Consider the following 13,063-nt stretch of genomic DNA (forward strand, 5'->3'; position numbering starts at 1 on the left):
AGTGACTTTGTTTCTTTGGACCTGACCAAAATCTTTTGTTTTTCAGTTCAGTTGCAACATTGACTAACACTAATGCAGGGGTCGGCAACCTGCGGCTCTTTAGTCCTTACAGTGCGGCTCCTCGTGGTTTGGGAAAATAAATTAGAAGCATTTAGCTGAAGTGTATTTTATTTATGTTCTTTTTTAACTTGTAGTTCTAAATTGGAAGATTATTGTGATATTGAAATATAAAAAGAAAATTATATTTTTTATTTTTTCATCGTTCAAATAAGCGTCACACTCGTGGAAGCCGGTGTACCCGCCGAAACGCCGTGCATTTATCGAGACTTTCAGCCCCAGGTAGGCCAATTATGGATCTTCGGATCCACATTATGTCAGCAGCTGTTCTCCACCGTGAACTACGTTAAAAACAAACACCGCTCACGCCTCACAGACGACAGCTTACAGTCCTGTAAAGATGAAAGTGACTTCGTACAGCCCCGACCTGCAGACGCTGTGCGCAGAGGTTCAGGAGCAGAAGTCCCGTTGTAAACATATCACGGCAGACCCGACGATGTTTGCATGAACACGCTTTTCAGCTTCTCTTTATTGACCACTTTTCACACGGTTGCTGTACGCACACAGCCGGCTGTAGCTTTGCTGCTCACAGCCCGACACACACCAACAACAGCACAGACGTTAAGGCGGCGAGGCGTGATTGCGGGTGCCGCTCAGGTGCGTCCGCCTCCCCTGCAGCGGCGCTGCAGACCACGCCCCGCCACACACATTAACCAGGTAAAATACATATTTAGGCAGAATTTTGCAAATATCTATTTTTCATCTTTCAGCAGCATAGAGCTTTTTTTCCAATTATTTTTTAAAAGTCAGGTCAAGGCTCCAAAAGCACAAAGGAGATATAAGGGTGGCGGCTCACAGCAGCTTTTGTTTGCTACATCATTTTAGTTCAGCTGGGTGTCTTTCCTTTTGTTATATTTCTGTAAGAGTTCAAATGTGTTCATTACATAAATAACCTGTAATTTTCTCTGTAGCACTTCATGGATTTCATAAGCAACACACCTTAGTTGTTCACACAAAGCATAAAGGTAAAAAACAGTATATACAGTGTTATCTTCATTCTAGATGTCAAAAAGTATTTGTGGCTCCCAGTGTTTTCTTTTGCGTGGAAACTGGCTCCAAATGGCTCTTTGGGTCCTGAAGGTTGCTGACCCCTGACCTAATGGTATATTTTTTTTAGCTGGATCGTTCTATAAAAACATGAATCAAATCTGAGAAAAGTTTCCACCTGACCTGTTGAATGTTATTGAAGCCAGAAGTTTGCCTTCAGACTGTGTTTCTTGCATGCCTTTTGTGGTGTACTAATTGATGTGAAATGAATGCAATGTGGTTGTGTTTGCAGAGGTCAGAGGTCACAGTCTCCAGCATCCAGCTGTGTGTCTGTGAGGAGTGACTCGTCCAAAGACAGACCTCCATATTTCAGTCATGAACCTGCACCAACAATGTTCTTCAATCATGGAGCTCAGCTGACCATGTAAGAGAGCTGCTGACTCAGAGTTCAAAGGTTGTTTCTATAAATGTTCTGCCAGTGACATCATAAATGATTCCTAATGGTGGTCCGGGTACGATAATGCTAGTATCAATCGTAGTAGTAATGCAATCCAAGGTAATGATTTCTTCTCTGTTGCTGTGAACGTCTCTGCAGCCGTCTGTACTCTAATCTGAGACAACTATTACTGACAGAAACCATCACATCATCCAGTTTGTGTGTTTGCAGCTGCTTAAAAGATTTTAAACAGAGATTAATCAGTAATTCATGTGATGTGTTTGTGTTTGCAGAGGTCAGAGGTCACAGTCTCCAGTATCCAGCTGTGTGTCTGTGAGGAGTGACTGCTCCAAAGACAAACCTCCAGACTTCAGTGATGAACCTGCAGCAACAATGTTCTTCAATCATGGAGCTCAGCTGACCATGTAAGAGAGCTGCTGACTCATTTACGGGTGTTTGAAATTCTGTGACCACTTTGTAATTTTAGTTTATATTTTAAAGTGTTTTTATTTGTAGTTGCCTGTATTTTTATTACACTGTGTGTAACGTGGTGGTTTGTGCTGTTTGGGATTGTTTTGGTGTATTTGTGTCAGAACATCAGATAAATGATTTCATCACATTTTAAAAGAAAGTATCAGGATAATAATCTGAACTGAGTCATCAGAAATAGAAAGATGGTCTCAACAGGCCACTGAGCTGATCTCCAAAGAAATGCAGAAGATTGAAGAGTCCGAGGCTGTTTATTTGTCACAGGCATCGTCATACACGTACAACACAGTGAAATGTGCTGAGCTGCTCCTGTGACTGGACAAAACATTATAAACAATCATTAAATGAAATAATGAAACATTGTGCAGATGTAATGTTAAAGTGCTTTGTGCCACATTAGCACAGCATGTACTGACAGAGCAGTGCAAGCAGAACAAAGCAAATGAGCAAAGTGATGTAAACAGAGTAACTGAACAGAGTGAGCAGAGTAATATCAGCAGTAATGAAGCAGCAGGATCAGTGTAGCAGCGTGTGACGTCATAATGAATCAGGTATGATCTGAAATATGACAGTGAGACAAGAACATGATGTAAGGTCCTGTTTAAACCCTGATGGTGATGCTATGAGGGGAGCATGTTCTGATTTAGGACTTGGATGGTCTGAGGATAGAAGCTCCTCTCTGTTTGTGTCCTGATGGTGCAGAAGCTTCTGCCTGATTGTAGAAGGAGCTGAAGCCAGCATCATCCCAGAGGTGAAGCTCCTCTGTGTGCAGACCTGAGGTCAGATTCCTCCAGGCTGATGTTCAGGATCTACAGAAACGTGTGGTTGTAGTTATTGCTGCACTGTGTGCTGACAGCAGATACTCAGAACAAAGCGCTGCACACGTGTTCTTTACAAACATCTGTACATATCAAATATGGATCATGGCAGTGAATGAACACGTTTCTGTCATTTGTTTCATTGGCTTCTTTTTTCTGCCTGTGTTCATGTGATTAATGTCTAACACATAAACAGGTTTGTAATCAAACATCACATCATCAGGGAGGCATCATGAAACAAAGTTACTGCTGGAGGCTGAACTCAATTTGGTGGCAATGTTCAAAAATATCACTCAGATCATTTCAAAGCTTTTAGTTCTTCTTCTTCACTTCTGTAAAATAATAGAAAGGAAATCAGAACCCAGAAGTTCACTTCCTGATGACTGAACTCTTTCAAAATAAAGCTGAAAGCTCTGAATGTGACACCGCTGCTCCACAACAGTTTTTAGAGGAGGTCAAAGGTCAGTTGAAAGTGATGGATCCCAAACTTCCAGTACATCCAGTGAAGGACATAATCAGCTCTGTGATGAAGGCTTTTACTGTGGAGTTTGTAGGCTGATCACTCTGTGTTTAATAAGACAGGCAGGAACAGCAAAGGAAACTTGGATTCTGAACTCAAACACAAGTTTCTCCACTTTGACTTTTCTCTGTGACCATCAGAGCTTCTGCACAGTGTCATCAAATCTGGATGTTTGTCACTGACAGTCAATGATTTTAGTGATAAAGAAATGTGTTCACAGAGGGAGGAAGAGGAAGAGGAGTGGTGTCTGTGAGGAGGAGCAGCTGTCCTGCTGTGCTTTGTGTCAGGACGTCCTGAAGGATCCAGTCTCTACCAGCTGTGGACACTGGTTCTGCAGACAGTGCATCTCCTCATACTGGGACCAGTCTGCTTCATCAGGAGACTGGTCCTGTCCCCAGTGTGGAGAAAGATCCAGAAGCAGAGCTGGACTGCAGACAGCCAGTCAGAGCAGCTGTGTACAAAGTAAGACTGAACATCTGTCTGCTGATGGACTCATTTCTGAAAACTGGACTTCTTGTTGTTGTTCAGACATTGAAGAGTTTTCTTTCTGTTTTTCTTTCTTTCAGCAGATGTTGGTCTGCAGGAGGTTTTAGATGAACATAAGATCAGTCTGAGGAGGAGATGTGAACGTGTGACTGAAGGAAGTGATGAAACAGGAAGTAGAACCCTCCTCAACAGGATCTACACTGAGCTCTACATCACAGAGGGACAGAGTGAAGAGGTTCATAGCCAACATGAGGTGAGGCAGCTGGAGACAGCTTCCAAGATGGACGCCCTCCATGACACTCCAATCAGGTGCCAGGACATCTTTAAAGCCTTACCTGACCAACAGAGACCCATCAGAGTGGTTCTGACCAACGGCGTGGCTGGTGTTGGAAAAACCTTCTCAGTGCAGAAGTTCACTCTGGACTGGGCAGAGGGCTTGGAGAACCAACATGTCAGTGTGGTGGTTCTGCTTTCATTCAGGGAGCTGAACCTGATCAGAGAAGAGCAGTACAGTCTTCTGGAGCTGCTCCATGTTTTCCATCCAACATTACAGAAGGTCACAGCAGAGAAGCTGGCTGTCTCTCAGCTTTTGTTCATCTTTGACGGCCTGGATGAAAGCAGACTTTCATTGGATTTCACCAACAGGAAGCTGCTGTCTGATGTCACACAGAAGTCATCAGTCAGCCAGCTGCTGACAAACCTCATCCAGGGGAATCTGCTTCCCTCGGCTCTCGTCTGGATAACTTCCCGACCTGCAGCGGCCAATCAGATCCCTCCTACATGTGTTGACAGGCTAACAGAAGTACGAGGCTTCACTGACGCCCAGAAGGAGGAGTACTTCAGGAGGAGATTCAGTGATGAAGAGCTGTCCAGCAGAATCATCTCCCACATGAAGACATCCAGGAGCCTCCACATCATGTGTAGTATCCCAGTCTTCTGCTGGATCACTGCTACAGTTCTGGAGCACATGTTGACTACAGAGCAGAGAGGAGAGCTGCCCAAGACCCTGACTGACATGTACTCACACTTCCTGCTGGTTCAGACAAAGAGGAAGAAGAACAAGTACCACGAGGGACATGAGACGAGTCCACAGGAGCTGACGGAGGCTGACAGGGAAGTTCTTCTGAAGCTGGGGAGGCTGGCGTTTGAACATCTGGAGAAAGGAAACATCATGTTCTACCAAGAAGACCTGGAGCAGTGTGGTCTGGATGTGACAGAGGCCTCGGTGTACTCAGGAGTTTGTACAGAGATCTTCAAAAGAGAGTGTGTGATCTTCCAGAAACCAGTCTACTGCTTTGTTCATCTGAGCATCCAGGAGTTTCTGGCTGCAGTCTACATGTTCCACTGTTTCACCAACAGGAAGTCAGAGGTGCTGAAGGACTTCCTGGGAAAAAAATACAAAGAGTCATCTCTGGATGATTTTTTGATGGAAACACTAACAAAATCCTTCAGGAGTAAAAATGGTCGTCTGGACCTGTTTGTTCGCTTCCTTCATGGCCTCTGTCTGGAGTCCAACCAGAGACTCTTAGGAGGTCTGCTGGGTCAGACAGAGAACAGTCCAGAAACCATCCAGAGTGTCATCAAGAACCTGAAGAATAACAAGAAGCTTAAAATCTCTCCTGACAGAAGCATCAACATCTTCCACTGTCTGATGGAGATTAACGACCTCTCATTACACCAGGAGATCCAAGAGTTCCTGAAGTCAGAGAACAGATCAAAGAAGAAACTCACTATGATCCAGTGCTCAGCTCTGGCCTTCATGCTGCAGATGTCAGAGGAGGTTCTGGATGAGTTGGACCTGCAGAAGTACAACACAACAAAGGAGGGACGACAGAGACTGATTCCAGCTGTGAGGAACTGCAGAAAGGCTCGGTGAGTCCAAGATTTGTTATTCAGAAATGCAGAAGCTGGAGGATGTTTGGTCATTTGTTCTGACACAAGCTGTTGTGTAATATTTTTGAAAGAGTTTCCAAAACCAAATTTGTGTAAAGTTGGAAATAAACATTTCCAGTTAACTCTGTCAAACGTTTTTTCTGCATCTAAAGAAAATATTGTAGTTTCGATGTTTTTACTGCATGAGTAGTCTATGAAACTAAGTAATCTATGTGTATTTGTTGATGAGTGCCTACCTTTTATGAAACCAGTTTGGTCAGGATGAATTAAGAGGGAGGTTATTTTCTCTAATCTCTTTGAGAGAGCTTTGCAGATTATTTTAAGGTCTACATTTATAAGTGATATTGGACGATAGCTTGAGGGATATACAGGGTCTTTGCCTGGTTTTAGCAGGAGACTAATGTTTGCAGAATTCATATTTGATGGAAGTCTGTCCTTTTCTTTGATTTCCAACAACGTTCTGTAAAAAACTGGTGCCAGAATCGTCCAGAATTCTTTGTAGAATTCTGCCATCTGGACCTGGAGCCTTATTATTGGGCATACTTATCAGGGCTTCCTGGAGTTCACCCGGCGTCACCTGGTGAATCCACTGACATTGCTTGACTGTCTAGTAATTTTATTACTTTTATTAGTTTATTTGTGGTGAATATAAAGTTTCATAGAAATCCCTAAAAATGTTGTTCATTCTTTCAGGTCATACATTGTGTTCCCAGATCATCTTTAACAGCACATATAGTTGTTTTTTCTTTCTTTATTTTTAACTGGTTAGCTAAAAATCAACCAAATTTGTTACTGTGTTCAAATTTTTGGGGTATTTTGTTCAGTATTTCCTAAGTCCACTCTTTTTTAAAAATATTTAACAAAGTCTTCATCTCAGTGTCTGAGATGTCACTCAGCAGTGAGCTGCTGACCAAAAAATAATCCAGGCGAGAGTAGGAGTGATGGACATGTGAGAAGAAAGTACAGTCGTGGCCAAAAAGTTTTGAGAATGACACAAATATTAGTTTTCACAAAGTTTGCTGCTAAACTGCTTTTAGATCTTTGTTTCAGTTGTGTCTGTGATGTACTGAAATATAATGACAAGCACTTCATACGTTTCAAAGGCTTTTATCGACAATTACATGACATTTATGCAAACAGTCAGTATTTGCAGTGTTGGCCCTTCTTTTTCAGGACCTCTGCAATTCGACTGGGCGTGCTCTCAGTCAAATCCTGACTGACAGCAACCCATTCTGTCATAATCACTTCTTGGAGTTTGTCAGAATTAGTGGGTTTTTGTTTCCTCCACCCGCCTCTTGAGGATTGACCACAAATTCTCAATTGGATTAAGATCTGGGGACCTGGTCCCTGAGCCAGTTATCACTTTTGCCTTATGGCACGGTGCTGTGGAACGCCAGGACTGCCATAATGAAATAATTAAATACACCATTAAATAATTAATTAAATGTGGCAATAATTAATTAAAATTGGAAATAATTAAATAAATATTTACAACACATTTAAATAAGTATTGACAGTTTTAATTAATTATTTAATGATGTATTTATTTAATTCATTTTGGCACTTTTGTCCCCTTCATGTCTCAACTTGAAATCATTTTATCTGTCAGCCTCACCCATCAAACTAAGTGGGCGGGGTTAACGCTGCCACTGCAGCTTCTCTAGCATTTGATTGGTTGCCGTGCAAAGTAAGTCAAGACAGGTCGATCCTAGATAATCGATTGCTTGTGTGGCCTTGGGGCAGCCAGGTATCCCAGAATGCATTTCAAATCACCGTCAGCAATGGTGGTGTAAAGTTATAAAATATCCTGTTTTTCTGTCACCAGCTACACTTTTAACAGTGTTTTAGCCGCGACTGTCGCAGCGTAATCTTCACACGTCTGGTCAGGTTGTCAACATAGAACGTGTTTGCAAAAGTGCTCAGATGTTTTCAGAGATTTCACTCGCTCTGCTAACAGTCAGCTGACAGAGAGCACCGAGCTCACAGCCCCGGTGTTCCAGCTTAACTGTTTTTTTGGGGGGGGTTACGTTACCCAGTTTGTTTACATATTCCACTGTCCGTGTTCCACATGTTGCATTTGCAGATTCTCATTTTCACCGTCTTTTTCCGCCTTGTGTCTCTGTGCTTCTGTAACATAAAGAACGAGCTGACGTGTTTCTCAGGACACCAGCGATCAGCTCAACAGGCCCTCAGTTTACCTGCATGCATCCTCCTCCTCACCTGTCAGCTGTTTAGCTGCTAATTCAAGAAACGCGCCCACGTGACCTGGTGATAGTCACAGTTTAACTGGGCAGCCGGTGCTCGATATAACGCAATGTCAGCGCATTTTTCTGCACAAGATAAGTAAATATAGTTTTTTCCCCGAGCGCAGAGCTGCTGAAGCTTGTTTCCCTACAGAGCACTTTATAGGCGAACCAACTTCATCAGCAGCTGATGTCCAATCACACAGCTTTGAAACCTCAGCTGAGTTTTAGCTCTCAGTGGTTAAACGCTGGACTTAATTCACTCAGGTTCTGTCTGTCGGGTCACGTTTACTTCGCTGTTTTATTTACAACTGAGCAAATCGGTTTGGCTGAGGTTAAACTGCATGTCTCCAAAAGTTGATTCTGTTCATCTGGACGTAGCGTTTTGTTTCGTCATCATCCAGGTGACTTCTTCAGTCTCAGCTGACTGCAGGTTTCAATCTTATAAACAGTACATTTGCATAATGACTGAAACCAGCCCACTGAAGGAACAATGGGCTGGGAGGTCAGTTCATTAATCAGAATTATGCAAACTGTCACAGCCATTGATCAACAACCACTGATCAATGTCCATGAGTCCCATTCACAGAGAGTTGGGGAATGGCTGCAATCACAGCATGTAAGATGGTGACAGATGTACCCTTAGGCTCCTCCTCGATTCAGAGATGGTCTTTCCCTTTTCACTTACTTCCCTGGATGATTGAGAATGCATCAAGACGTCATAACTTCATAGTTTTACTGAAGTTTAATGGTTCACTGTGTTAGACTGAACCATTCGCTTTTCTTTATCTGGTGTGTTTTGGATTTAACAGTGAATTTTGAGATTAAACTGACTTTTAAAATGTTTTTATACAAAGAGGAAAGAGACGGCGTATTTCCACTGAGAGGAGCAGAGCTTGCAACAGCGTGTTCAGACTGCAACCTGGGCAGAAATATTACATCATCTGGTTTTTAATAGTTATTCAACTGTATTCTAAGCACCAGCGATCTGTTAGAATTTTTAGAGTTTACTTAACTAAAAATAAACGAGGTTAACATATAATTTGTGTGATTGTTTTTGTTTGTTTGTGTGTGTTTCGGTCATGTTATGTTTACCTGTCAAAGGCTTGTTAGAAACTATGAAACACATCATGCAGACTTCTGGATGTTAGAAGAAAACTAATACTGCTCATGAATGAGACTAAAGGCAGGAAGGTGTCCTGTAAAACTAAACATGTTAATAGGACCTCCCTATTTATATCATAGTTTATGATATCCGGTTGTTCAGTCTGACGTCACTAGCCGTGTCTGGGTCTAAACTCCGCTGCAGGTCCATATATCAAACGATCACTATGGCATTACTGAGAGTTGAAAAACTGTCTAAAGTCTTTCATCTTTAATAAAATGATCAGCGTTCTGCTCTACCAGGTGTAACAATTGAGTTTAACATCCAGGCATCCATGAAAACGGAATTTATGACAATTAACGGAGTTAGAAGTTAGCAGGGAGTTAGCTCGCTAGCTTCTATCTAAATACAATATAGCATGTCCTGACTGCGGGGTTTTGGAAACAAATGAAAACGTACAGCTCTGCTATCACTTCCAACATAAATGAAGACAGAAAACTAAACAGCAGTGACGTTTGTAGGGTTACTGAAGTTGGGCTAGCTGGTATATAATGATGTGCTACGTGACCGCTAGCGACACAGCTATGTTAGCATAATATAAACAAGCTAACTTTTTTTCCACTCGATAAAAGTTAATGTGAGTGTTCTCGGTGGTCAGGAACAAATGTAATCGCATGGCAGGATGCTGTAAAAGGACCAAACTTCAGCCAGGAGAACAACTGAGATAATCCATCCACAATACGAGGTTAGTCATTCATATACTGCTGCATGGGCTGGGCTGTAGTTACATCGTAAGGTTTTAAAAACTGAGCTTAAATAAATGATTAGCGGTAATAAAAGCCGAGGGAGGTCAACAGTGGTCGCTGACTGTTTTAGGAGCTTTTTGAGATCAAATAGAAGAAAATACATAACATTAAACATGTTAACAACACAAAAGCCATATTAAACGCAGACTACTTTAGACCCGGAAGTAGGATTCGTCGCGTCATCACTGAACAACCGGATAGCACGTGTATTTCAGTAATAGCCTGCTGATTTCAGTGTAGTGGTGAACAGTCACACAGCTCCGTGGGTGTTATCTGTGAGACTGCTTAACTATAATTTATCCAAGTTAACGTCAGTTAACCATTCAGACAGTTCTTTTGCAATGACAAACCTCATGTCGCCGGTAGGTTTCCGCTGTGCCAGCTGTTTACATTACAGCTGCTTATGCAGTAACCATGGTAACCACGGACTCCAGGTCAGACAACAATTTTACATATACGATCTTAAAACAGGACACAGCCACTGTACGTGCTGGCCTCATATCAAATGTGAACGCAGACTGAGTCTATGTTTGACGTTTGTTTATATCTAATCTTCCTCTCAAACATTTAAACAGCAGCGAGTCTGCAGCTGAGGGAACACAAACTCAAACTGTCGGAACAGGTTTGATCGTTTTGTGTATGATTTATGATTTATTAAACGTATAAATGTTATTCTAATCTGCTGCTGAGTCTCTTACGCTGATGAAAATGCAGAAAACACAGATCACGGACACCTGTTCAACCAATCACATTCATTCCACTTTGATCTGCGACAAACAGACGGTTCATCTCTGTTACAGTGTTGCGTTAGACTGCTATATTTTTTGTTCTTTATGCTGTAGATTTTCACGTCTCTGGAATAGTTGGCAGTAAAAAGGATGATTTTCTGTAAAATCATATTGATATGAGCCGTGACATATTCGTAGATGACAGTTAGATTAGTCAGCTGGGAAACTCTGGGTTAACTCAGAGAGCTGAAGATATCGTGGACATGCTGACCTCGCTCCGTGGTGTACAGGGCCGTTTACCCTCATGATTAATATTCACAATTAAAATATTAGCCGAACATCATGAAGTCTGTATGTGTGTCATAGTGTCGAACAACCTTTGTACAGTTAAAGCCAGCAGTTACTACATGAAACACCAACGTTATCTCTTTTATGCGTTTATACGCAGGTCACGCTGATTACTGAACAAAAACCCAAAGATCAGATGTTAATCGGATTTATTTGCTTTCTCTCCTCCTTAAACATGTTTTTATGTTAGTTATAATTCAGAATTGGCGACTGAAACACGCAGGACACATACGAACATCAGGAAATAAAAACCTGATGAATATAACCTCAGTAAATGAAGTCAGTGTACTGCGGGGGTTATGGCGGCTGAAATCAAATCACTTTGACTGTCACATCACATGTGCAGGTACACTGGTACAGTACATGCGAGCTTCACAAGCAACAGAGGTGTGCAAAAATACAATAACATAAGAACAAGCAAAATAGAAGAATGGCTAAATCTGAGAGTTATATGGAAATTAAATAGAGTAAACAATAAAATATACAGAGGTTGGTAGTTGGACATGTGCAAAACAAGTGGCATTTATATACAGTGTGGAGTGCATAATGTTGAAGTTCCAGTAGTGAAGCTGAGGTGTCTATGAAGTGTCCAGCAGTCTGATGGCCTGGTGGAAAAAGCTCTCTCAGTCTGCTGGTTGGGGACCGGATGCTGCAGAACCTCCTTCCTGATGGAAGTAGTCTGAACAGTTGATGGCTGGGGGGACTGGAGTCCTTAATGGTCCTCCCCGCTTTCCTCAGGCAGCGCTTCCTGTAGATGTCTTGGAGGGAGGGAAGCTCACCTCCAATTATCCGTTCAGAACACCGCACTACTCGCTGGAGAGCTTTGCGGTTGTAAGCGGTGCTGTTGCCGTACCAGGTGGTGATGCATCCAGTGAGGATGCTCTCAATGGCACAGTGATAGAAGGTCCTGAGGATGCGGGGGCTCATGCCGAATCTTTTCAGTCTCCTGACAAAGAAGAGGCGCTGCTGCGCCTTCTTCACTGTTTTGTTTATGTGTCCTGACTAGGGCTGCATGATTAATCGTTAGAAAATGGCGATCTCAATTCATACTTATGTGCGATCTCATTTCCAAATTACAACGATTTAAAAAAAAAGAGAGAGAGAAAAGACGACGACGATTGTACCGCATTTAGATCCGGGACGTAATCTGCATGAAAACAAGCGCTCACTCTTACTGCTCAACAAATGACAAGGGCGGAGCCTTATACCACGTGGTACAGAAGCTGGCTGCGAAAATTAGCAGGGAAAAAACCACGGAGAGCACGTCAGGGATGACGAAAGTAACAGGAGAAAATCCGTCCCGGTCAACAACCCAAACATCAATAACGGGAACCTTATACAGCACTTCCCTATACACGTCGAACTCCCGCAGGCACAAAGAAATTAGGGAGGCTATCACTTATCACCTGACCAAAGATATGGCTCCCATCAACACTGTGCAAAACGAGGGATTTAGGAAAATGATCAACACCCTAGACAAACGCTACACAGTGCCGTCCCGCAACTATTTTTCTATTGTTGCACTACCTGCTCTATACACGCAGTGTGGAGCAACGGTGGAGACGGAATTTCAAGCAGTACAACATTTTGCGGCAACAACAAAACGTGAGACATTTCTTGTTTTTATGTTTATTTATTGTTTTTATGTTCAGTCTCAACTGTTACGAAGTTGATGTGCAGTTAATAAGTGCAATAAATATTTATACTGGAAAAGAAAATCGTGAGAGAATCGTGATCTCAATTCTAAGCAAAAAAATCGTGATTCTCATTTTATGCAAAATCGTGCAGCCCTAGTACTGATCACGTAAGATCGTCAGCCAGATGTACACCAAGGAACCGGAAGCTGCTCACTCTCCACAGCAGCACCATTGATGGTGATGGGGTGTGTACTTCTCTGCACCTCCGGAAGTCCACTATCAACTCCTTTGTCTTTGCGACGTTGAGGGTGAGATGGTTGTCTTGACACCGGTGGGTCAGGGCGCTGACCTCCTCCCTGTAAGCCGTCTCATCACCTTTGGTGGTAAGACCCACCACTGTAGTGTCGTCCGCAAACTGTACTCCGCCCTCTCCTGTGAGTACAGGACAGG

The 13,063-nt window shown here is 42.6% G+C and overlaps 2 protein-coding genes across 2 annotated transcripts in view; both read left to right on the top strand.

Annotated features, from left to right (window-relative positions):
- LOC147302785 (uncharacterized) overlaps positions 1–13,063 on the top strand; it is a 431,420-nt gene that overhangs the window by 321,045 nt on the left and 97,312 nt on the right. The window lies entirely within an intron of this gene.
- On the top strand, positions 3,556–5,729 carry LOC147302800 (protein NLRC3-like). The gene is made up of 3 exons (XM_086282122.1): positions 3,556–3,672; positions 3,733–3,808; positions 3,937–5,729. The coding sequence occupies exons 1-3, from the start codon at positions 3,556–3,558 to the stop codon at positions 5,727–5,729; spliced, it is 1,986 nt and encodes a 661-aa protein (XP_086138248.1).

Source organism: Aulonocara sp. 'chitande type north' Nkhata Bay, linkage group LG23 (assembly GCF_057382095.1).
Source record: "Aulonocara sp. 'chitande type north' Nkhata Bay isolate Kocher_YH1m ecotype deep benthic linkage group LG23, A_spYH_male_GT1.1, whole genome shotgun sequence".
In the NCBI taxonomy this organism is placed as follows: domain Eukaryota; kingdom Metazoa; phylum Chordata; class Actinopteri; order Cichliformes; family Cichlidae; genus Aulonocara; species Aulonocara sp. 'chitande type north' Nkhata Bay.

Excerpts from the sequence above, each read along its gene's own strand:
- LOC147302800 (XM_086282122.1), top strand. The coding sequence starts at position 3,556 with ATGATTTTAGTGATAAAGAAATGTGTTCACAGAGGGAGGAAGAGGAAG. Across the intron at positions 3,673-3,732 it reads AGGACGTCCTGAAGGATCCA|TCTGCTTCATCAGGAGACTG; the intron begins GTCTCTACCAGC and ends TACTGGGACCAG. Across the intron at positions 3,809-3,936 it reads AGCTGGACTGCAGACAGCCA|ATGTTGGTCTGCAGGAGGTT; the intron begins GTCAGAGCAGCT and ends TTCTTTCAGCAG.